The 23111-nt window shown below is 36.3% G+C and overlaps 2 protein-coding genes across 2 annotated transcripts in view; one reads left to right on the top strand and one right to left on the bottom strand.

Annotated features, from left to right (window-relative positions):
- Positions 1 to 23111, top strand: part of DNAJC14 (DnaJ heat shock protein family (Hsp40) member C14) — a 1080043-nt gene that overhangs the window by 746608 nt on the left and 310324 nt on the right. The gene's annotated exons all lie outside the window — the stretch shown is intronic.
- Positions 2928 to 3866, bottom strand: LOC126022993 (olfactory receptor 6C2-like). The gene has a single exon (XM_049784032.1). It carries the CDS (start codon positions 3864 to 3866, stop codon positions 2928 to 2930), a length of 939 nt encoding a protein of 312 aa, XP_049639989.1.

Genomic DNA, 23111 nt, shown 5'->3' with positions numbered 1-23111 from the left:
CTTGCTTGGAGAGTGCAGTTTCTTCCTTGAAGATGCCTTTAGTCTCAATGTCCTGGAGTGTTTTACCTACGTGTTGTTCTATATATCTTATGGTTATTGATATTGAGGTGGCAGGCTACAAAATTAACACACAAAAATCAATGGCCTTTCTATACACCAATAATAATAAGGAAGAAATGGGCATTAAGAAAACAACCCCATTCACTATAGTGCCACACAAACTCAAATATCTTGGAATCAACTTGACTAAAAATGTGAAGGACCTATACAAAGAAAACTATAAAACTCTGCTCCAAGAGATAAGAGAGGACACGCGGAAATGGAAGCACATACCCTGCTCATGGATTGGCAGGATTAACATCATTAAAATGGCAATACTCCCCAAAGCACTGTACAGATTTAATGCGATCCCCCTAAAGATACCCATGACATTCTTCAAAGAAGTGGATCAGGCACTTTTGAAATTTATTTGGAGCAATAAACACCCTCGAATAGCTAAAGCAGTCATTGGGAAAAAGAATATGGGAGGAATTACTTTCGCCAACTTTAAACTGTACTACAAAGCAATAGTTATCAAAACAGCATGGTATTGGAATAAGGACAGGCCCTCAGATCAGTGGAATAAGCTTGAATACTCAGAGAATGTTCCCCAGACATACAATCACCTAATTTTTGATAAAGGAGCAAAAAATCCTAAATGGAGTAGGGAAAGCCTCTTCAACAAGTGGTTGGCACAACTGGGTAGCCACTTGCAAAAAATTCAACTCAGACCCCCAGCTAACATCATGTACGAAGGAACCCTTATTTATGATTGGTAGGGCTTTCATATGGTTTTTAATCTACAGAAAACCATACAGTTTCCTCAAAATAGTAGATAGGGGAATCAGAGCGGTGACGATAGAGATAAGGCATCTGCCTTGCAAGCGCTAGCCTAGGAAATACCACAGTTAGATCCCTTGGTATCCCATATGGTCCCCCAAGCCAGGAGAGATTTCTGAGCCCATATCCAGGTGTAACTCATGAGCGTCAATGCCTGTGGCCCAAAAACTAAAACAAAAACAAACAAAAAAGAGTAGATAGGAAGGAACTTTAGGGATGAGTGTGTGTTCTCCTTAGTCTCTTGTGAATGAAGTCCACAAAATAATGTATTCCTAAACCAATGCCAACTCAAGAAATGCAGAGCCTAGGGGATATGTGAATTCTTCTAGATTAGTTGTGGGAACCTATTCATAATAATATGGGTGTGTGTTTTTTTAGCAACAGGGGGAAGAAGGTTCTCCAAGAGACAAAATAGAAGGTTACATCAGTATATTCCTGCTAGAATCCACATAACGGCACTCCGACTTTGTTTTTCTGCTTTCTACTTTTACTGAGCACACATTGTACCATTGCCTCCCCCCCCTTTGTTCTATTGAGCCTGTTAAGTTTAAGGTGCTTTCTTTAACCTAAATAATGTTTAACCAAAGAATGAACTCACTCCATGCTCTGCTACTCATAGCCCCTATTCTCTCTAGTATAAAACAAGCTTGCATTTTATAAAGATTTGTCAGTTGCATGATAAACAACCATCCATCTATTTCAGAGGGTCCCTTTCATGTCCCAGGAGGTAAGCTCCCACACTAGTCACCTTATATTAGGACTACAAATGTAACCCAAGTCTTGTGCAGAGATTGGCCCAGAATAGCAAGATTCCAATAAATTTCCTGAGCCTAGCTGTCACAAGTGCAAGACACAAAGACCCCACCCAAATGGTCCAATTTGTACAAGAGAGCAAGAATCCTGGGGGGACAAAGTAAAATGAAATTTACTCGTGATATGGTGTGTAATAAGGAGCTGATATTCTATCCTTCAGGCACTAGGAATAACGAAAAATAAATGAAGAAACAATAGTGGGTGTCAAGGATCCTGGAAGAACCCTAATTACAATAGACATTTTCATGTACCTAAAAAAGATTTTAGAATAATATTTATAATAGTTTTTAAGAATATGAAAGGGAAATATGAGCAGAAAATTAATGGAAGATGTGGCACACAACTCTATAAAGAAGAGGCAATATATAAAGTAGATAAATAAAAAGAAGATATTATTACTGATATTGAAGACAATGCTAGGAGAAAAATATTAATAAACATAATCAAAGTAATCTCACAAAAAGAGGAAAGATGAAGGAGAGCAAAAGGCAAGTTGAAATAATAATAGATGACAACTTCCCCAATATAAAGTTGAAGATTGGAGTACTGAACCAGGAGATTCAATGAGTACCAATAATTGATGTAGATAGGAAAACATCAGAAACATTATAATCCAAAATCACACACCAAATGTAAAAAACTTCTTAAAGATGCAAAGCAAGAATAAAATGGAAAAGAGCCACGAGTAAACCCTGAGAATAGATGAGTGTAACCCCAAAATGAAGGAAAGAAGTAATCTATAATTATTCCTGGAATAAAAAGGCCACTCAATGGTAGAGTTGGGATAGATGATAAGCATAATTACCAATGTCAGCATATTAATGGGACTTAAAAATTTCCATTATTTTTTCTTTTATTTTTTTCCTATTATTTCTGAATGCTTCAGTAAAGCTTGCTGAAATGGGAAGTTATTAGTTTGTTTCAGGTCTTACTCTTGGTATGCCCTCAGGAATAACTCTTGGGTTTGGTTAGGTGACCATAATTATTGCCAGAGATTGATTCTGGGTTTTCCCACATACAAGGTAAATACTTTATCTGTTATACTATCACTCTAGCTCCAGCATTTTACTTTCTTGCTGTTGCTGATTCAAATAATGTCCAAAGGATTTATGATTATTTTATGATTATTTTATTAAAATTAACATTAATTCATAAGAATAAAAAGCCAGGTGTTTTAGATGTAAACCACATGATATTTTAATGCAAATTTGATTATTCTATACTAACAAGTTTCCTTACTTTTTAAATACTAACATGATTCTTTTAATAGCATCATTGAAAGCTTGTTTTACTTGTTTGTTTCTCAAGGTGTAAATGAAAGGGTTCAGCATAGGAGCAAGGGAAGTTGTAAGCACCGCTACACCTTTATTTATAGCCACGGATTGTTTTGCAGATGGTTTAATATACATGAAAATACAACTACCATAGCTTATAGAGACCACAATCATGTGAGATGAACATGTAGAAAAAGCCTTTTTTCTTTGTTGGGAAGAAGGGAATTGAATAATGGTCTTGATAATATATACATAAGATAGTATTACACATACAAGGGTCATGATAAAGAGTAACACAGCACAGACTATAATCATCTTCTCTATGAGTGATGTTTCTGAGCATGCTATCTTTAGGAGGGGAGGTGCATCACAGACAAAATGATCAATAATATTAGAGCCACAAAATTCCAAATTAAGACCCAGACTAAGAGGAGGGAATATGATCAATAAGCCAGCTATCCAGCACCAGAGGATGAGCTTTCTACAGACTTCCTGGTTCATGATGGTTGCATAGTGTAGTGGCTTGCAGATGGCTACATATCGGTCATAGGACATGGCAGCGAGAAGAAAAAACTCTGTAGCAGCAAAGAGATCAGTAAAAAAAACTTGAGCGACACAACTGTCATATGATATTTTCTTGTCACCTGTTGATATGTTGTACAAATATCTGGGAATACAGGCAGATGTAAATGAGATTTCTAAAAAGGAGAAATTTTGTAAGAAAAAGTACATGGCAGTTTTAAGATGGGAATCAATGAATGTGAGGATAATGATGGTCAAGTTTCCAGTCACACTCAGCATATAGGTGACAAAAAGGAAAATGAAAACTACAATCTTCAGTTGTGGATCTTCAGTCAGTCCCAGCAGAATAAAAGTTGGTTTTGTATGGTTTCTCATCATCAACTTCTGATTTCTATTTAATCCAAATGTACAGTTTATATAGCTGATCTATGAAGAGTGATATGACATCAGATAGTAAATATTGATTTCTAGCAAAATATGCTTGTATGCTTGGACCAGAAAGATAATATATTGGTATGGCATATTTCTTGCATGTGGCGGGCCCACGATAAAATTCCTGGCATCACATATTATCCAGAGCTAAGGGCAAGTGATCCCTAAGTTCAGAATCAGGATTAAAACTTGAGCACTTCTGGGTGTCAGACCAAACAGAAAGCAAATGAAAATAGGGGACCAGAGCGTTAGTGCAGTTGGTACGGTATTTGCCTGGCATGTGCCAACCTGGATTCAATCCCAACAATTCATATGGTCCCATAAGCCTGGTAGGAGTAATTTATGAGCACAGAGCCCTGAGTGCTGCTGTTTATGGCTCCATAATTAAAGAAGAAAAAGAAAACAAACTTCTGAAACTACACAAAATTATTTGACATGCATTTTTAAACTAATACAGAAAATAAATGTGATTATGTCAAATTGTAGAGTCTCTTTATGGCAAAATAGACACGGGCTAACCTAAAAGACTCCAAAACTAAATAGAGAGAAAATATTTACACTTACTACAACAGATAAAGGGTTAATACTCAAGATATATAAGTAGTCACAAAAATCAACCAAAAAGAATAATCCAAAACTCTTATTAAAAAGTGGGGAGAAGAAAGAACAAACACCTTTCTAAGGAGGATAGACAGAGAGAAATACAAATTAAAACTACAATGGGATAAAATCTCACACCAGTGAGAATGGTATGGTACATGGCAAAAATATGTAAAACATCTTTTTGGTTATGTGATGTAAAAGGAACTCTCATCCACTCACTGCTGCTGAAAATATTTCATCAGGTCCTTTAAAAAATTGTGAAGATTTGGCGTGGGGGAATCTAGCCCCCAGGACTGGCCACATCTGTTAACCTGGGCCTTGAGGGATAGGATGGGGTGGAGGAAAACTCCTCCACTCTCCATTCATTCACAAGCTGCAAAGGCAAGAGCTGGGCTTGGAGACCACACATGTCAGGACAGCTAGCCAAAACAGATTTATCTCAACCATAGTAGCCCCTCTGCAGGGTGTCCTTTTTTTTTTTTTTAACCGATAACCATTTTCAAAAGCGCAAAGGGTGCACCTACGCAACATATACCCTCTTTAACATCGTTCAAAAATATTCTAATTCTTGACTATTTGTAGGAAAGGAAATGGAATATCCTATAAATGGAGGATAGCAATCAAATTGACTCTTAAGTAAGTGTCTAAGGGAACGTTACTTTCTATACAGTTGTCCTCTCTGACCGCTGAGCCTTATCCTTAAATATTTCATCTATACATCTATATTCATCTATTCATCTATATTTCTTCTATATTGTCTTTTCAGACCCAGAGACCTTTCTACTCCCCCCATATCCCAACCCGGATTTGTTATCGCCCCCTTATTTAACCCTCTTTACCCTCAGTTTTTAACCTGTTAGGCACCAAGACCAACCTCCTTCCCAACAGACCACCATCCAGCTCCTCAATGAAAGACACCCTCTCAAATCCTCATCTTGTGTCTCAGCAAGAAACCACAATCAATAAGCCTCCTGACTCAAGCTTGTGATGCCTCTCACCCTATCAAATCGTGGACGGTTGCATGATACCGGATTCAGCTGCAGCAAAACCACAATTCAAGACAGTACAGTACTCTGAAATGCCGCAAATCATATCTTAAACTCTAGACCAAAGTCTGAGATACGAAAAAGTACCTTGGCTTTCACTCCCCACAAGAATATCTCAGAAGACCTAATTGGGAGTCCTATATTGCCTACGCAAGCTTAATACCTTTATAATAATGTATCTTAAGATATGTATTCCTAAACATACAGATAGCCTCCCCCATCACTTTCTTTTTTCAAATACCTTTTTCCTCTTTTTTCTCAATTTCCTTTCTTTTTTATATTTCAATTTCATGTATATATATTCTATATATACATTCATACATATATACATACATACATACATACATACATACATACATACATATTTTCTCTACCTTCACCAGTTTTGGTGCTGCTTAGTACAAAATCTAAGAAAACATCTTACTGGGACAAAAGCTCAGACCACACCACAGATACTGTACGTGTAGCCTGTCATCCTTACCCGGAATAGCACCAGCAATACAAAAGGACACCATATGTTTTTGTATAGGCACAGTAAAAAAAGGAAATCATAGACTCAGACACAAGATCTATCTTCTAAGGATACGAAGTCACACTTTTTATACAAGGGTGCCTCCCATCCTGGACATATGTCATGTGGATACAACTCAGTCTCCACGAGATTGGACAGTGTTAGTTCATTCTCAAATCCCAGATCCCAGACGTAGAACTGAAACAACCCCCCACAACAACACCAGGTACTAAGCTCCATTGGGAGATTCACTTGTGCCAGTGTTAATATGACAACAAGGACAGCGAGGGAATGACAACTTGACCTAAGACCAGGAGGTCCTATCACATCACCTAATACTAAGTGGAAATCAGAAGATGTATCGTCCTTTGAACTATGAAAAATAAGAGCACTAACTACAGAAAACTGACTTTGACAACTGTGACTGGGCAGAACTTACCTTGAGACCATTTTAAGGAAAACTCTACCCTAGGCGATAGCCCAGGTCTCCTACAAAAATCAAGATTTCTTAGTGCAGAGGCCCAATTCTGACAACAGAGACTGAGCAGAACCTTTGGAACCATAATTTCCTAGACCTCGGCTTAGAGAATGAGCAAAAACATAGAGCACATGATACAAAAAAACTGAACACACCAACAATGTTGGAACAGTACCTCTAGAACCTTAAAGACTCTATCCTAGGCCTTGTCCTAGGACCTGCGCAAATACCAAGATTGCTTGCTACAGTGGCCTTATTTTCTGTTCCACAACCAAGAGGAAAGGTTCCTGACACCACAAAAAAAACAAAACAAAACAAAAAAAACAAAACAAAACAAAACAAAAACCCTGGGATATGGCAATGAGAAGGTATGGAGCCAGTGGTTGTTCCCATGACAATATGCTTCAAGAGTGGAGAAACCCTGAATCTCTTAGGCCACGGGAATTTCCTTCCTTCCCCAATACTTACTGTGACTATACAAAAAAAAAAAATGGTGAGGTAACACCAAGCCCTGCCACTGCGCCACTTTTTCTGGTTTTGTTTTGCTTTATTTTTGTTTGTTTTTTGATATTTCACTTCTCTTTTTTCTTCCACTTTTTTCTTTCTTTTTCACTTTTGTGGATATTATTTGGTGATTATTTTCTTTCTATTTTAGTAGTTGATACCAAGTTTTTCTTCTCTTTTCCTTAACCTTTTTATCTCCAATAGAATAGCATAACTTGAATCATTCAGCCTCATAAAATGAGGGGGGGGGGGGAAGAATGATACCAGGACCAGTCATATGAACATGTAGTGAAAATAAAAAATGACCAGACTGGAACACCAAACAGAATAGATACCCAACCTATAACAAGCTGTAAGGTGGAGACCAGTTACATTAGGATTCTGCGGGGTAAAGGAGGGAGATATGGGAGACAAGCTGGGAACAGGAGTGGAGGGAGGACAACATTGGTGGTGGGAAAGCCCTTCATTCATTGTCACTATGTATTGTAAATAATTCTGTGTAATGAACTTCAGTCACAATAAAAAAAAAAGTAAAAAAAATATTGTGAAGATTTCTCATAAAAGTTAGAGCATACATGGTTTTAATTCTTGGAATCTACCCACAGGTAACAAATATATACTTATTCATAAGGCCATATGCACATGTTTCAGTGGAACACTTATGAATAGTTATGAATTATGAATTATGAATAGATAATGAAAGTATGGCAATTATGCATAATGGTATTGTTTGCAGCCAGTGGTAAAATAATGAAATTTTCTTCATCATTGATAAAACTAGAGAATATTATGATTGGGAGATTATTATTACACATATTTTTATCATCATTATTAATTTTTTGTTTGAGTCATACCTAATTGTGCTTATTCCTGGCTTCGCATTCAGAAATCACTCCTTATGGGGCTTTGGGTATCATATGTGGTGCAGGGATCATGCAAAGAAAACACTGTACCCTTTGTACAATTGCTCTGACCCTGGATGTCATATTAAATGAAGTAAGCAAGAATATGGGCAAATTATCAAATGAGTTTAGTTGTTAAGGTTTATATATATATACATATATATACATATATATACAGACAAAGAAATGCAAGGCCTAAAAATGAAGTTATTCTAAATTACCTTTGATCCTAGACTATAAAAGTAAGAGGACAATTCAGGAAAGAAATTTGGGGGGATTAGTTAGAAGAGATGCATGCATGTAACAGCACTGGGGTCAGGGACCTTGGGCACACTATTGATTTAGAAGTGCGTTATATGAATATGACTAAACCATAAAGTCAGCAACCCTAGAAGCATAAGACCAAAACTACAATCAGATTAAAAATGTGCCTGTCAATGAAGCAAGTAGGAATGAGAGGGGGTGTTGGGGACTATGAGAGGAAATCTGGAGACATTGGTTGTAGGAAGTTGACATTTATGGTAGATCTGTTGTTGGAATATTATGTGGCTGAAATTGTATTAAAGTATGATCACCTTTTGTTCCAGTATGAACCCCATTTTTAGAAAATGATTTGTTAGTTTTAAAAATGCCTACTGCATACTTACATTTATTGATTCAATCAAAACAAACCTGAAAAACTATGCAAATCAGCTGCCAAAATAAATATTATAGACAAAGGATTTTACATTAATTTTTCAGTATTTAGATGTATGTAAATTCTAATAAAATTCTTAAAAATTTTATATATTGGATTAGAGATATATTGCATAATATTGCATAATAGCTAATATGCTTTGCATATTGTAGATTCAGGTTTGATCCCCAGCACCCTATTGGTCCTGGGAAAACCCTCTATGAGTCAACCTTAGAAAAGAGCCAGAAATAAGCCCTGAGAATTATTAAGTATGGAACTAAAACAAAAAAAATTTTCATATAAAATATATCTTTACATCTGAGTTTAAATTTTTCAAACTAAGGCTGACAGCAATTGATCTAATTGAATTTAAAACATTTAATTGTTATAAATTATTTCTGCTGGGTAGAATTACAGAATATAGAAACATACATAATTCATTTTATTATTTGTTTTAAGGTTGAAAATAATATACAAATTAACATAATTAGGTTTGTTATACAAAAATGTATTTTTGTTGTTGTTATTGCTATTGTTTTATTATTCTAAAGTAGTTTATTTTGGTAAGTTAAAGACATGTTAAAGTCTCCTTACTTTAAAAAATATTACTACAACTTGCTTTACTGATTTTTATTTTTTTAGTTGCTTTATTTTTATGTGTACATTTTTATATTAAAATGACTAATTGAACTATATTTTAGTGCAAGTTTAAAGTGAACTTAAAGGCAAAGCATAAATTTCTTGAATACTTTCATGATGTATGCAATTAGGTATTGATTAAGTATAAAAAATAAAGTATGTTCTTGGCTTAGTATAAATTTTTATAAATATGCTTAAGTTCTAGAATTATTTATTTAAATAGTCAAACAATTTAAATTATTTAAACTGAGTTCTAGGAGTATAAAAATTTATACTCGTTCTATTCTCAATAACTTTATCCCCACTCATTGATTTTATCTGTCTTTTTTAACTTTATTTATAATTTGCAGTTATTATTTTGGTGTAGAACACAAATACATTGCTTATTTTTAAAAATTACTTTGGGGGGAACATATGTGATGCCAGGATTTGAACCACCGTCTTTCTGCATGCAAGGCAATCACCCTACCTCCATGCTATCTCTCTGACCCCTTTTTTCAACTTTTAACTTATATTTTGCTACCACTGTAATTAAATACCAATATAATTAAATACAGAAATTAAGCATAGAAAACTCATATTTAAAACAGTAATGCTATTAATTACTAAATAGTAACAAAGCACTAATAGTAATAATAATAGTAATAAAATAGAAATGCTATTAATACTAAATACTATAAATGCCAAATGCTACTTATTGTTAATTACTAAATTTATTAATACTGAATAGTAAAATTACTAATACTAAATACCAGAATTATTAAATGCTAATTCTAAAATAATAAATGCCACTAATAGTAATAAAATAATATTAATACTAATAAGATACTAATGCTTCAAAGACTGCTTTTATTGTGAGTCAGGTTTCTCATCTATCAAGAAAATATAATTGTATTCTTTATACTTTCCTTTAAAATGATTTGTATATGAAACAAAAAATTCCCATCTAATTGCTAATTAATATCTTATTTTTAATGATCACATGCTATTTCATGTCTTATATCAGTGTTGCTTTTTTATACTCTTACCCTTAATTCATTCTACACTATATTGTAAACATGTTTTACACCCAGTATTTGAATGCAATATTTAATGCCAAAAATTTTGAAAGATCCCCTTTTTAAAACATTCTATATAATTTGGACACTTGATTTTTAAATTTTTAAAAATTACTTACCTTGACATCCTTTGCTATACTCAGGGTTTTACTCCTGAAGGAGAAACCACAAATAGTGCCAAAGATGGAATTAAATAAGTTACATGCAAATGAAGTGACTTGCTTCATACACTATCTTTCACATCCAAATATTTTTACTTTGAATTTTTATTTCGTCAAAGGACATTTTCTTACAATTTATGCTAAAATCTCCAGTTAATTATATAAAATTGTAATGTTGTTTTGCAATACTTCTTCAATATTAAGATGCAGTAGTGTCCACTCTGATATGTTGTGTTAGTTCAAATAAGAATCACTATCATAAGAGGAAGTTCATGATCTGTTTAAGAGCTAGAACACTCCAAAATCCACTTATGTCATGAAATAGCATTCCTTCATTTCACATCCTTCCTGGAAACTTATTAATATATAAAGACTTGTGACTTTGTGTCAACAGGTAGGACAAATATTATTTTTAATAAAATTTAATTATAAAATAAGTTTTTCTATCATTAAGCATATATAACTTTCTGACATAATAGTACAGTGGTTAAATAATGAACTATTAATACATTAGTCATTCCTGGCAGAATTTGTGGGACTATATGTGTGTAGATATTAAACCCATATGAAATAATACCGATGGTTTACAAGTTTTATTTATCAAAAAATGTTACTGATATGATTTTGAAAGAGATGTAAATATATGAGCCAAGTTGTTTCTCTTTTAAGAGGATCAGATGTGTCCACATGTACTTCAAGTTATATTACTAATAGTCTACTTAATATTTCATTAAAATGATCATATTAATGACTACAAACTAACCATGGTTATCCTTTCTTAAAAGAACATTTCACTAACATACATATTAAATTTAAATTTCTTTTTTATATAATTAGATAAAACTGCTTCCAAGACATAAATATTACCCATTATCACTAAAGAGACTATAATTAAAAAGGCAGAATTGAACATACTTACACTATTAGCAGTTCACTTTCTGTAGGAGTTGTCTACCTATAATTATTCTTACAGCTACATATTTGAAAATGATGCTGAAAATTTACATGAGAATTTCTGCTCACTACTGATTGACTCCATGCCTTTAATTACAGTCTTGAATGGCCTGAGTTTCTATTTTGAATTATTGGCATCTTCATCAAGATTAACATGTTATCATAAGCCCAGAAACTGTTTTCCTTCACATTGCATCAAAATTTACATTTACTAAAAGTAAATGTTAGTACCAGGAAATTTTTGGTATCCTTTGAAGAGTTGATGCTCTAGAGTGTCACTGAAGAGAGAGTTCTTTTCTAATTTCAACTTGTTATCTATTTGTCAAATCTGTAACAAAGTTAATAAGTGAAAGGGTTCTTGGGAAGCAGGCTCAAAAATCACTAATGAACCATTTGTAGTGTAATGACCTTTGGGGAAAGAAATAAGTCTCATTACACTTAACTTGGGAATGTATTCTTTAGAGAAAAGCAAAAGATTTGGGATCATTTAAAAAGTAACAGTTGGAAAACAATAAGAATCAGATATTAATATTTTAATTTATTTTCATTGTTTTTAAATAATATTTTTATTTAAACACTTGGTTAGTTACAAACATGATTGTGGCTGGGTTTCAGTCATATAAGAGGACATCCCCATCACCAGTGCAACATTCCCACCACCAATGTCCCAAATATCCCTCCTCCCCACCCCGCCCCCACCTGTACTCTAGGCAGGCTTTCTATCATCCTCATATATTCTCATTGCTAGGATAGTTCACAGTGTAGTTATTTCTCTAACTAAACTCATCACTCTTTGTGGTGAGGATCAATAAGTGGGCTTTAACTTCCAGCCTTCCTCTCTTTTGTCTCTGAAAATTATTGCAAGAATATCTTTCATTTTTCTTAAAACCCATAGATGAGTGAGACCATTCTGTCTTTCTCTCTCTCTCTGACTTATTTCACTCAGAATAATAGATTCCATGTACATCCATGTATAGGAAAATTTCATGACTTCATCTCTTCTGATGGCTGCATAATACTCCATTGTGTACATGTACCACAGTTTATTTAGCCATTCATCTGTTAAAGGGCATCTTGGTTGTTTCCAAAGTCTTGCTATGGTAACTAGTGCTGCAATGAATATAGGTGTAAGGAAGGGATTTTGAATTGTATTTATGTGTTCCTAGGGTATAATCCTAGCAGTGGTATAATAGTATGGGAGCTCAATTTCCAGTTTTTGGAGAGAAAACTTGAACTAGTCGGCATTACCACCAGCAGGGATAGAGTTTCTTTCTCTTCACATCCCTGCCATCATTGCTTGTTCTCATTCTTTGTGATGTGTACCATTCTCTATGGTGTGAGGTGGTAGCTCATAGTTGTTTTGATTTACATCTCCCTGATGATTAGTGATGTGGAGCATTTTTTCATGTGCCTTTTGGCCGTTTGTATTTCTTTCTCAAAGTGTTTGTCCATTTCTTCTCCCCATTTGTTGATGGAGTTAGATGTTTTATTCTTTTTTTTAATATAATTTTTATTTTGATCATAGTGTCTTACATATTGTTGACAATAACATTTTAGGTACATATTTACATAAAATCAGGGGGGATTCCCATCCCAAATTGTCCTCCCTACCCCTCCGTTGTTGTCCTACCTCCCATTTCCTCTTCCCTCACCCCCAGGGCGGCTAGAATATGTGGTCCCCTCTGTATCCAACCCACTACTTAGTAGTCTTGCACCTGTTTGGTCTTGATGCCTCCCTTATCTCCACCTCTAACTGTAGGCAGGACTAGCTAGTTCAAGTTGCGTGGTTTTGCCTGAGAAGGAGAAGATAAATATACTGGGGTAAGAGTCTAATACTCCCAAAATGGGTGGAATCCTTCTAGAGGCTCTCATCATCGATTTGGGAGATGAAGGAGAGAAAGAAGGTGAAACACTCCACCAGTACCAAAAAAAGTGTCAATTATCTAGTGAGGACTCCAGCTATATCGATAAGCACCACAAAAAAAACAGCCGAAAAACAAAGCAAAACAGACAGACAAACAAACAAACAAAAAACAGAACAAAAACCAACAAACAAACCAAAAACACGCCATGGTCTTGAAATAAGAAACATGGCATAGCACATAACGAGGGAAAAGAAAAGAATAGAAAAAAATAAGTATAATTGGGGACGACGATTTCAATAATCACACCCAAACAGAGAAATCGACCAAAATAGATAGGTAAATAAAAATAATAATAACAATAATAAATGAAGGTAAAAGATATATATATATATACACACACACATATATATACATATATATAGAATACCAAGTTTTTGTGCTTTTTGTATTTTTGTTTTTTCCCCTCCTGCCCTGGCACAGTAAATATTGGGGTCATTCGAAAAGGAATTCACATGGCCTAAGAAATATGGGGTTTCTCCGTCCTTGGAGTATACTGTCATGGGATCAGCTCCAAACTTTGCTCAGGATCATTTATTCTCCTGGTGGTGTTTTTTGGCGTGTGGAAGACTTCTGTTCTGTCCAGGGTGATACACTCAGAGCTCTGTGTTTAGAGGTCTCAGTATCTGCACAGATCCTGAGGTAGGACTTATGGTGAGGTCAGTCTTTGTGGTTCTAGAGGTTCTGTTACCTCAGTGTCGTTTTAGTCTATCTTCTGTGGTTGGTGACCTTGGTCTTTGCACTGAACCTAGGATGGCACCTAGGTTAGCGTCTTTCTTTGTGCTTCCAGAAGGCCCATTCTGTTGCAGTTGTCTCTGTCAGACCTTTGGGACTGGGGATCATGCTTATTGTGCAAGTCATAGTTCAAACCCTAAACTAGGGCTTTTTTATTGGTCCCAAGATGTATACTGTCTGGTCGTGGTTCTAGTAGCCAGTCACCTGTAAGTCACGATCTTGGCTTTTGGACCTACCAAAGGGTGCCGAGTCTTCTGGTTTTGTCTTGTCGTTAGCTGGTAAGGTAGGCTAATCTGCTCTAAGGTCAAGTTGTTCACATTTTCCTCTTTGTCAGGTGCGGGGTCCTGAAGTCCCCCAGGGGGGACCCGGCCAGCAGGAATTAGCTGGGAAGGCTTCTCAGACAACCGCACTCCTATTTTGCTGGGTAGAAGAACAACCACACCTGTAAAAAATCTGAGAGAGGTTAATAATAAAGACCTAAGGCAATGTCTCACTGCTCAAAGGTAACTTTATTGGGCTAGAGCTCCTTCTTTTATAGTGAAGGAGAAGGGGCCAGTACAAAGGTGATGTCAGTCATACTTTTTGGCGCGAAGGCCCATACAAGGCAAGGATATATTTCAGGCTTTAAGGAACAAAGAAATTAAATCATGCTCTAAACAAGGAAGTGGGCAGTGGGCTAGGGGGCTGGATGACCTTCAAGTTATGATGAACGTGCTGTTTCTATGGAAATTTCTAGTGACCTTCTAGCTGCATTCCTAATTGCTTGACTATCAGGAGGTGGTGCAAGATGTGCTTGCCTCAGTGATCTTGAACAGACAATGTAGCATACACTTATTGATAATAGCCTAGTTCACTCCGGATTGTGGTCTTAAGGAGTGAGGCCTAGTTTCTGATAACGGTACCAGGCAGCTTTGCTCTCCTCCGGGCTAGAGCTAATTATAACCTACAGCTGCACATTCCTTTCTCTTTAGCTCAAAAACTTACAGCAAGACTGCAAAATAGCTTTTAGGTGAAAAGCTGGAATATGGCAGAAAGAACAGCAAAATGGCCTCAAACAAGTCACAGTCCCCAACAGTCAGGATATCATGTTAGAGCTGGTCCTTGTTGTTGACCCCGCAGTATTAAGGCTGTTCCGGATGGAGTTTGTTTCCTGTAGCTGTTGTGAAGAGCTGTGCCGATTCTATGTCTGGGATCCAGGGTTCAAGGCTGGATGAATGGCATCTAATCATCTGAGGTCTAAGTGATTCCACATGACATATTTTCAAGGTAGGAGATACCCCTGTTTTGTAAACAACTATGAGTTCCCATCTCTAGTAGATAAGAGCTCTTTTTTTTATATGTAAGGTTTCCCCATTATTTAGTGTGTCTTTGCAGGGGGAGGTGGAGCCACATTGTATTGTCGGTGTGGTTGGGGGTGGACAGAGGGGATAACAGACACAGGTCACATACCCAAAAATGATAAAAAATATATATATATATAATAATTATAATAATAATAATAAAATAAAATAAAATAAAAACGTATATGCTCACAAATGTATATATAGGACCAACATTTAAAAAAATAAATAAATGAATTTAAGAGGAAAAAAAAAAGAACGAAAATGAGTTAGCGAAGTTTTTAAAGGACCAAAGTGGTGCAAAAGACTACCTTACATTTGGGGGAGAGCAGATAACGAAGTGGTGTATTACAGGTCTTATGCCTATGTTGGAAGTACAGTTTTTCCCATTGTCTTTTGGGTTTTTCTTGTGATGTGTGGGTTCCCAGGCATCTTCCTATCACACCCCCTGACCTTCTTCAGGTTGGTAAAAATTTGCGGCAGGGAGGTCTTGGAAGAGTTCTTGCATTGGGGATACTTTTGGACCTAGGTCCGGTTTCAAGAAACAGTCCATGTTAGGGGAAGTTGGTAGGGAGGGCCTCGCAGCATGAGTCCGCAGGGGAGTTGGCTGTCTTTTCTTGCCCGGGACGAGGTGTGGGTTTGACTGGGTGTCCCTTCTCTTGGGTGCTGGGTACTGGTTCGTTGGGGTAGGAGGTCGATCTTGTTGCCTAATAGATTAAGGACTGAGGGTGAAGTGTTTTAATATAGAGGGAGGTCTGGATGGGATTGAGGGGTGGAGGGATAGTTCCAGAGGGGGGAAAGGGTAAGGTGTATGGAAGGGGTAGGGAGGGAGAAAAGAGAAAAATACATTAGAAAGAAAGGGAGAAGAGAAAGGATAGAAAGTAAAGAAAAGCATAGAAAAGAAAAAAATAACCAAGAAAGTGGTGAGAAGAGAGGAGAAAATAGCAAGGGAATGCTGGTTTGCTTGAATGTGTTCAGTGAATAGAGCATGTAGTTTGGGTCTGTACGTCGCTGTTACTGCTTCGGTGGTCTGACTGGTCACGTGCTTGAAACCCTAAAAGAAGGTAAACCTAGGGATAAAGTGTATGTTAAAGAGTTTTCTCAGGGCCAACTCGTAGTGCAAACTGGGTATGGTATCTCGTGTGGTATCCCGAGTTGCCATCTTAGCTTGTCCGCCCTTTGTATCCAAGAACGCCTGTGGACAGAAAAGCTGAGAGGTTATTTTAAATATAGTAAGATAGAGGCATTAATACGTAGTTTTATGGGATGTTTCCATTGGAGCCAGTGGTTTGCCTTGGTATTCTTTACCTGTGTTCCTGTATACAATCTCTACATGATTATTATGGGCCATTATTGTAGAAGGTTAATTACGTACCTGTTCTCTCTATGCTGCTGTTCTGGTGTTGCTGTTTTCTTTGTGGTATAATGTGTAGTCGCGAGTTTGTGTTGTTCCTTTTTCATGTGTTTTGGGCACTGTTCCGAGGTATATGTTGACTATTACAGTGATTGGAGTTTCTACCCTGTTAGACCCTGTTATTTGATTGTTAAGTATTAGTTGTGATTGAGATGTATGTTCTATGTGCTTCAGAATAGTGCTACCATTCTGTGTTTATCTTTTGTCTTCTGACTTACTTCGTTTAACATAACATGATCTAAGTCCATCCATGTTGCTGCAAAATCTGTGATTGTATCATTTCTGACTGCCATGTAATATTCCATTGTGTATAGATGCCACATCTTAATGATCCATTCATCTGTTGTTGGACATCGCGGTTGGTTCCAAGATTTGGCTATTATACTGAGTGCTGCGATAAATAGTGGGGTGCACACGTATTTTGGAATGAATGTTCTTCCAACTTGGGGGTATATACCTAGGAGTGCAATTGCTGGGTCAAAAGGGAGCTCAATTCTGAGTTCTTTGAGTACTCTCCAGACTGTTCTCCATAGATGTTGGACTAGGGGGCATTCCCACCAGCAGTGGATGAGAGTTCCCTTCATACCGCATCCACGCCAACAAAGATTGTTCTCAGTATTTTTGATGTGAGCCATCCTCACTGGTGTAAGGTGGTATCTCATTGTTGTCTTGATTTGGATCTCTCTGATGATGAGTGAAGGTGAGCATGTTTTCATGTGTTTGTTAGCCATCCTTCTGTCATCCTCAGAGAAGTGTCTATTCATTTCTTCTCCCCATTTTTTATGGCTTTGTTTGGTTTTGAGGGGCTCAGTTTTCTGAGTGCTTTGTAAGTTCTAGATATCAGCCCTTTATCTGATATGTCTAGTGAAAAGATTTTTTTCCCATTCTGTTAACTGTCTTCTTGCATTATGTAAGGTTTCTTTCGCCATGCAGAAGCTTTTTAGTTTGATGTAGTCCCATTTGTTTATGTTTGTTGCTAAGGTTCTTGCCATTGGTGCTCCATTCTCAAAGACCTTTTTGATATATAGGTCTTCGAGTGTTCTCCCTATTTTATTCTCAATAAACTTTATAGATTCGGGTCTGATTTCAAGGTCTTTGATCCATTTTGAGTTGACTTTTGTATAAGGAGTGAGGTATGGGTTGATTTTCACTTTTGTACATGTGGTTTTCCAGTTGTGCCAACACCATTTGTTGAATAGGCTTTCTTTGTTCCATTTCAGATTCTTGCCTCTTTTATCAAATATTAGTTGGCTGTATATCTGGGGTTTTATGTCTGGGAATTCTGTCCTGACCCACTGGTCTGAAGTCCTGTCTCTGTTCCAGTACCATGCTGTTTTGATTACTATGGCTTTATAATATAGTTTCAAGTTAGGTAAGGAGATTCCACCCAGCTTCTTGTTTTTCAGTATGTGTTTGGCTATCCTGGGTCTTTTGTGGTTCCAGATGAATTTTGTTAATGATTGTTCTAATTCTTTAAAGAATTGTGTCTGGATTTGGATAGGGATTGCATTAAATCTATATAGGAGTTTGGGTAGGATAGTCATTTTGATTATGTTAATTCTACCTATCCATGAGCATGGGATGTTCTTCCATTTCTTTAGATCGTCTTCAATTTCTTTCTGGAGTGTTTTGAAGTTTTCCTGGTATAGGTCTTTCACTTCTCTTGTAAGTTTGATTCCTAGATACCTGATATTTTTTGATACTATCTTAAATGGAATTGTATTTTTAATCTCTCTCTCCTCAACTTCATTTTTTGTATATAGAAACGCTACTGTCTTTTGTGTATTGACTTTGTATCCAGCCACTTTGCTGTATTGGCTGATTGTTTCTAGGAGTTTTACTGTGGACTCTTTAGGGTTTTTAATGTATATCATCATATCGTCGGCAAATAGAGATAGCTTGTGTTCCTCTTTCCCTATTTGAATTCCTTTGATTCCCTTCTCTTGTCGGATTGCTATTGCTAGGACTTCTAAGGTTATATTGAATAAGAGTGGAGAGAGTGGACAGCCTTGTCTAGTTCCTGACCTTAGTGGGAATGCTTCTAGTTTCTCGCCATTAAGTATAATGTTGGCTGTTGGCTTTTCATATATAGCTGTAACTATCTTGAGGAAAGTTCCTTCTAACCCTATTTTTCTGAGTGTCTTTAACATGAAAGGATGTTGGATTTTGTCAAATGCCTTCTCTGCATCGATTGATAGATGTTTTATTCTTGTAAAGTTCTGTCAGTGCCTTGTATATTTTGGAGATTAGCCCCTTATCTGATGGGTATTGGGTGAATAATTTCTTCCATTCAGTGGGTGGCTCTTTTTTCCTGGGCACTATTTTCTTCGAGGTGCAGAAGCCTCTCAGCTTAATATATTTCCATCTGTTAACCTCTGCTTTCAATTGTTTGGAGAGTGCAGTTTCCTCCTTGAAGATGCCTTTAGACTCAATGTCATGGAGTGTTTTCCTACATGTTGTTCTATATACCTATGGTATCAGGTCTGATATTGAAGTCCTTAATCCATTTGGATTTTACCTTTGTACATGATGTTAGCTGGGGTTCTAAGTGTGCTTTTTTGCAAGTGGCTAGCCAGTTGTGCCAGCACCACTTATTGAGAGGTTTTCTTTGCTCCATTTAGTATTTCTTTTTCCTTTATCAAAGATTAGGTGATTGTATGTCTGGGGAATATTCTCTGAGTATTCAAGCCTATTCCACTCATCTGAGGATCTGTTTTTATTTCAATACCATGCTATTTTGATAACTATTGCATTGTAATAGAGTTTAAAGTTGGGAAAAGTAATGCTTTCCATATTCTTTTTCCCAATAATTGCTTTAGTTATTTGGGGGTGTTTATTGTTCCAAGTGTGTGTGTATATATATATATATTTGGTTTTTGGGCCACATCCAGTAACGCTCAGGGGTTTCTCCTGTCTATGTGCTTAGAAGTTGCTCCTGGCTTGGGGGACCATATGGGACGCCGGGGGATCGAACTGTGGTCTATCCAAGGCTAGCGCAGGCAAGGCAGGCACCTTACCTCTAGCGCCACCGCCCGGCCCCCCAAATGTACTTCAATAGTGCTTGATCCACTTCTTTGAACAATGTCATGAGTATCTTTAGAGGGATCACATCAAACCAGTACAATGCTTTGGGGAGAATTGCCATTTTAATTATGTTAATCCTGCCAATCCATAAACAGGGTATGTGTTTACATTTCCTTATGTCCTCTCTTATTTCCTGAAGCAGAGTTTTATAGTTTTCTTTGTATAGGTCCTCAGGTCTTTAGTCAAGTTGACTCCAAGATATTTGAGTTTGTGTGGCACTAATGTGAATGGCGTTGTGTTCTTTTTTTCTTCTAAAGGGAAGGTTCCTTTCATTCCCATCTTGCTGAGATTTTTTTTTTATCAGGAATGGGTGTTTGAACTTATCAAATGCTTTCTCTGTATCTACTAATGTCTACTGATGTGATTTTTTATTGTATATTCTGTTGATAGATTTACGGATATTAAACCATCCTTGCATTCCTGGGATGAAACTTACTTGATCATAATGAAAGTTCTTCTTGATGAGGCATTGAATCCTATTTGCCAGGATTTTATTGTGGATATTTGCATCTCTGTTCATGAGGGATATTTGTCTGTAATTTTCTTTTTTGGTAGCATCTCTGTCTGGTTTAGGTACCAAGATGATTTTGGCTTCAATAAAGCTATTTGGAAGTGTTCCTGTTTTTTTTCTATTTCATGAAAGAGCCTGGCCAAGATTGGTAGTAGTTCCTCTAGAAAGGTTTGGAAGAATTCATTACTGAATCTATCTGGGTCTGGGCTTTTGATTTTGGGCAGCATTTGATTACCATTTCAATTTTCTCAATAGGGGTGGGGGTGATTAGATATGCAACATCCTCTTTGTTCAACTGTGGAAGGTTATAAGTCCAAAAATTTATCCATTTCTTCTAGGTTCTCATGTTTTATGGCAGAGTTTCTCAAGGTTGTTTCTGATTACCGTTTGAATTTCTACAATATTGATAGTGATCATCCTTTTTCATTTTTAATATAATTTTTATTTTAATCATAGTGGCTTACATGTCATTGACAATAATATTTTAGGTACACATTAACATAAAATCAGGGGAATTCCCATCACTGAATTGTCCTCCCTCCACCCCTGTTCCTGTCCTACCTCCCATATTATCCTCCCTCACCCCCGGGGCTGCTAGAATATGTGGTCCCTTCTGTGCTAGTTTACTCCTTAGTGGTATTACACTTGTTTGGTCTTGGTAACTCCCTTATTTGCCCCTCTAATTGGGAGGCAGGACTAGATAGTTGAAGTTATGTGGTTTTGTTTGAAGAAGAGAAAAGAAATAAACTGGGGAAAGAAATTAAATATACTGAAAATGGGCAAGTCCTTCTAGAGGCTCTCATCCTAGATTTGAGAAATCAAGGGGAAAAAGAAGGTGAAACATCACAACAGTACAAAAAGAAGTGTTGAATGACATATCCAGTGAGTACTCCAACAAAAAAGATAAGCACCACATAAAAGCCATGGTCTTGAGATAAAACACATGGCAGATCACATAAAGAAAGAAAAGTAAAAAAGAAAAAAAGAAATAAATATAAATGGAGACAACAACTTCAATAACCACACCAAAACAAAGAAATTGACAAAAACTCTCTTTGTGAGTTTTGCCAGTGGTCTATCAATCTTGTTTATTTTTTTGAAGAACCAACTTTTGCTTTCGTTGATCTTTCAGATTATTTTTTGGGTTTTCACTTCATTAATTTCTGCTCTCAGCTTTGTTATTTCCTTCTGTCTTCCTAATTTTGTTGAGCACTTTCTAATTCTATGAGCTATGTCATTGTGCTATTCAGGTATGCCCCTTTTTCCTTCCTGATGTGTGCTTGTAAAGCTATAAATTTTCCTCTCAATATCACTTTTGCTGTGTCCCATAGGTTCTGATAGTTTGTGTCTTTATTTTCATTTGTTTCCAAGAAAATTTTGATTTCCTTGTTGATTTCATCTCGGACCCACTGTTTATTCAGTATAAGGCTGTTTAACTTCCAGGTGTTAAAGTTTTTTCTTCTGGTCCATTTGGATTTCACATATGTCAGAGCCTTGTTGTTAGCAAATGTAGCTTGCAAAATTTATATCCTCTTGATATTATGGAGAAATGTTTTATGTGCCAATATGTAGTCTATCCTGGAGAATGTCCCATGTACATTGGAGAAATATGTGTATCCAGGTTTCTGGTGATGGAGTGTGATATATGTATATATATGGCACATATATATGTCATATACATATATTTATACTAGTACTCTTTCTTTCATTTCTATTTTCAGGTCTAGTATATTCTTGTTGGGTTTAAGTCTGGTTGACCTACCAAGTGTTGACAAATTCATGTTGAGGTCTCCCACATTATTGTGTTGTTATTGATATTCTTTTTCAGATTTGTCAGCAATTGTATTAAATATTTTGCTGGCCCCTCATTTTGTGCATATATGTTTAGGAGAGTGATTTCTTCCTGCTGTACATATCCCTTGATTAATACAAAATATCCATCTTTGCATCTTACAACTTTTCTTATTATAAAGTTTGCATCATTTGATATTAGTAAGGTTACTCGAGCTTTTTTATGGGTGTTGTTTTCTTGGATGATTTTCCTCCAGCCTTTTGTTTTGAGTCTTTGTTTGTTCTGACTATTTAGGTTCACTTTTTGTAGGCAGCAGAATGTTGAATTGAGCTTTTTGATCCATTTAGACACTCTGTTTTTATTAACTGGTGCATTTAATACATTGACATTGAGAGAAAGAATTGTCATAAGATTTAATGCCATCTTTGTGTCGAAGTTTGGTGTGTCTGTTGGTCAGTCTTGTCTTAAAGTAGTTCTTTCAGTTTTTCTTTTAAGACTTGTTTTGATTCTGTAAAGTTTCTGAGCTGTTGTTTGTCTGTGAAACCATGTATTCTTCCTTCAAACCTGAAAGTGAGTTTTGCTGTGTGCAGTATTCTAGGCGAAGCATTTATTTTATTGATTTTTGTCACTATCTCTCACTACTGCCTTCTGGCCATGAGTGTGTCTGGTGACAGGTCTGTTGTAAATCTTAAGGATGTTCCCTTGAATGTAATTTCCCTTTTTGATCTTGCTGCTTTAGAAGTCTGTCTCTATCTGTGGGATTTGTAATTGTGACTAGGATGTGTCTTGGGGTGTTTTCCTGGGATCTCTTTTAGTTGGTACTCTTCGGGCATGCAGGATTTGATTGCATATATTCTTCTT

This window comes from Suncus etruscus, chromosome 11, assembly GCF_024139225.1.
Source record: "Suncus etruscus isolate mSunEtr1 chromosome 11, mSunEtr1.pri.cur, whole genome shotgun sequence".
Classification (NCBI taxonomy): Eukaryota; Metazoa; Chordata; class Mammalia; order Eulipotyphla; family Soricidae; genus Suncus; species Suncus etruscus.
This window is presented reverse-complemented; position numbering and strand designations above follow the sequence as displayed.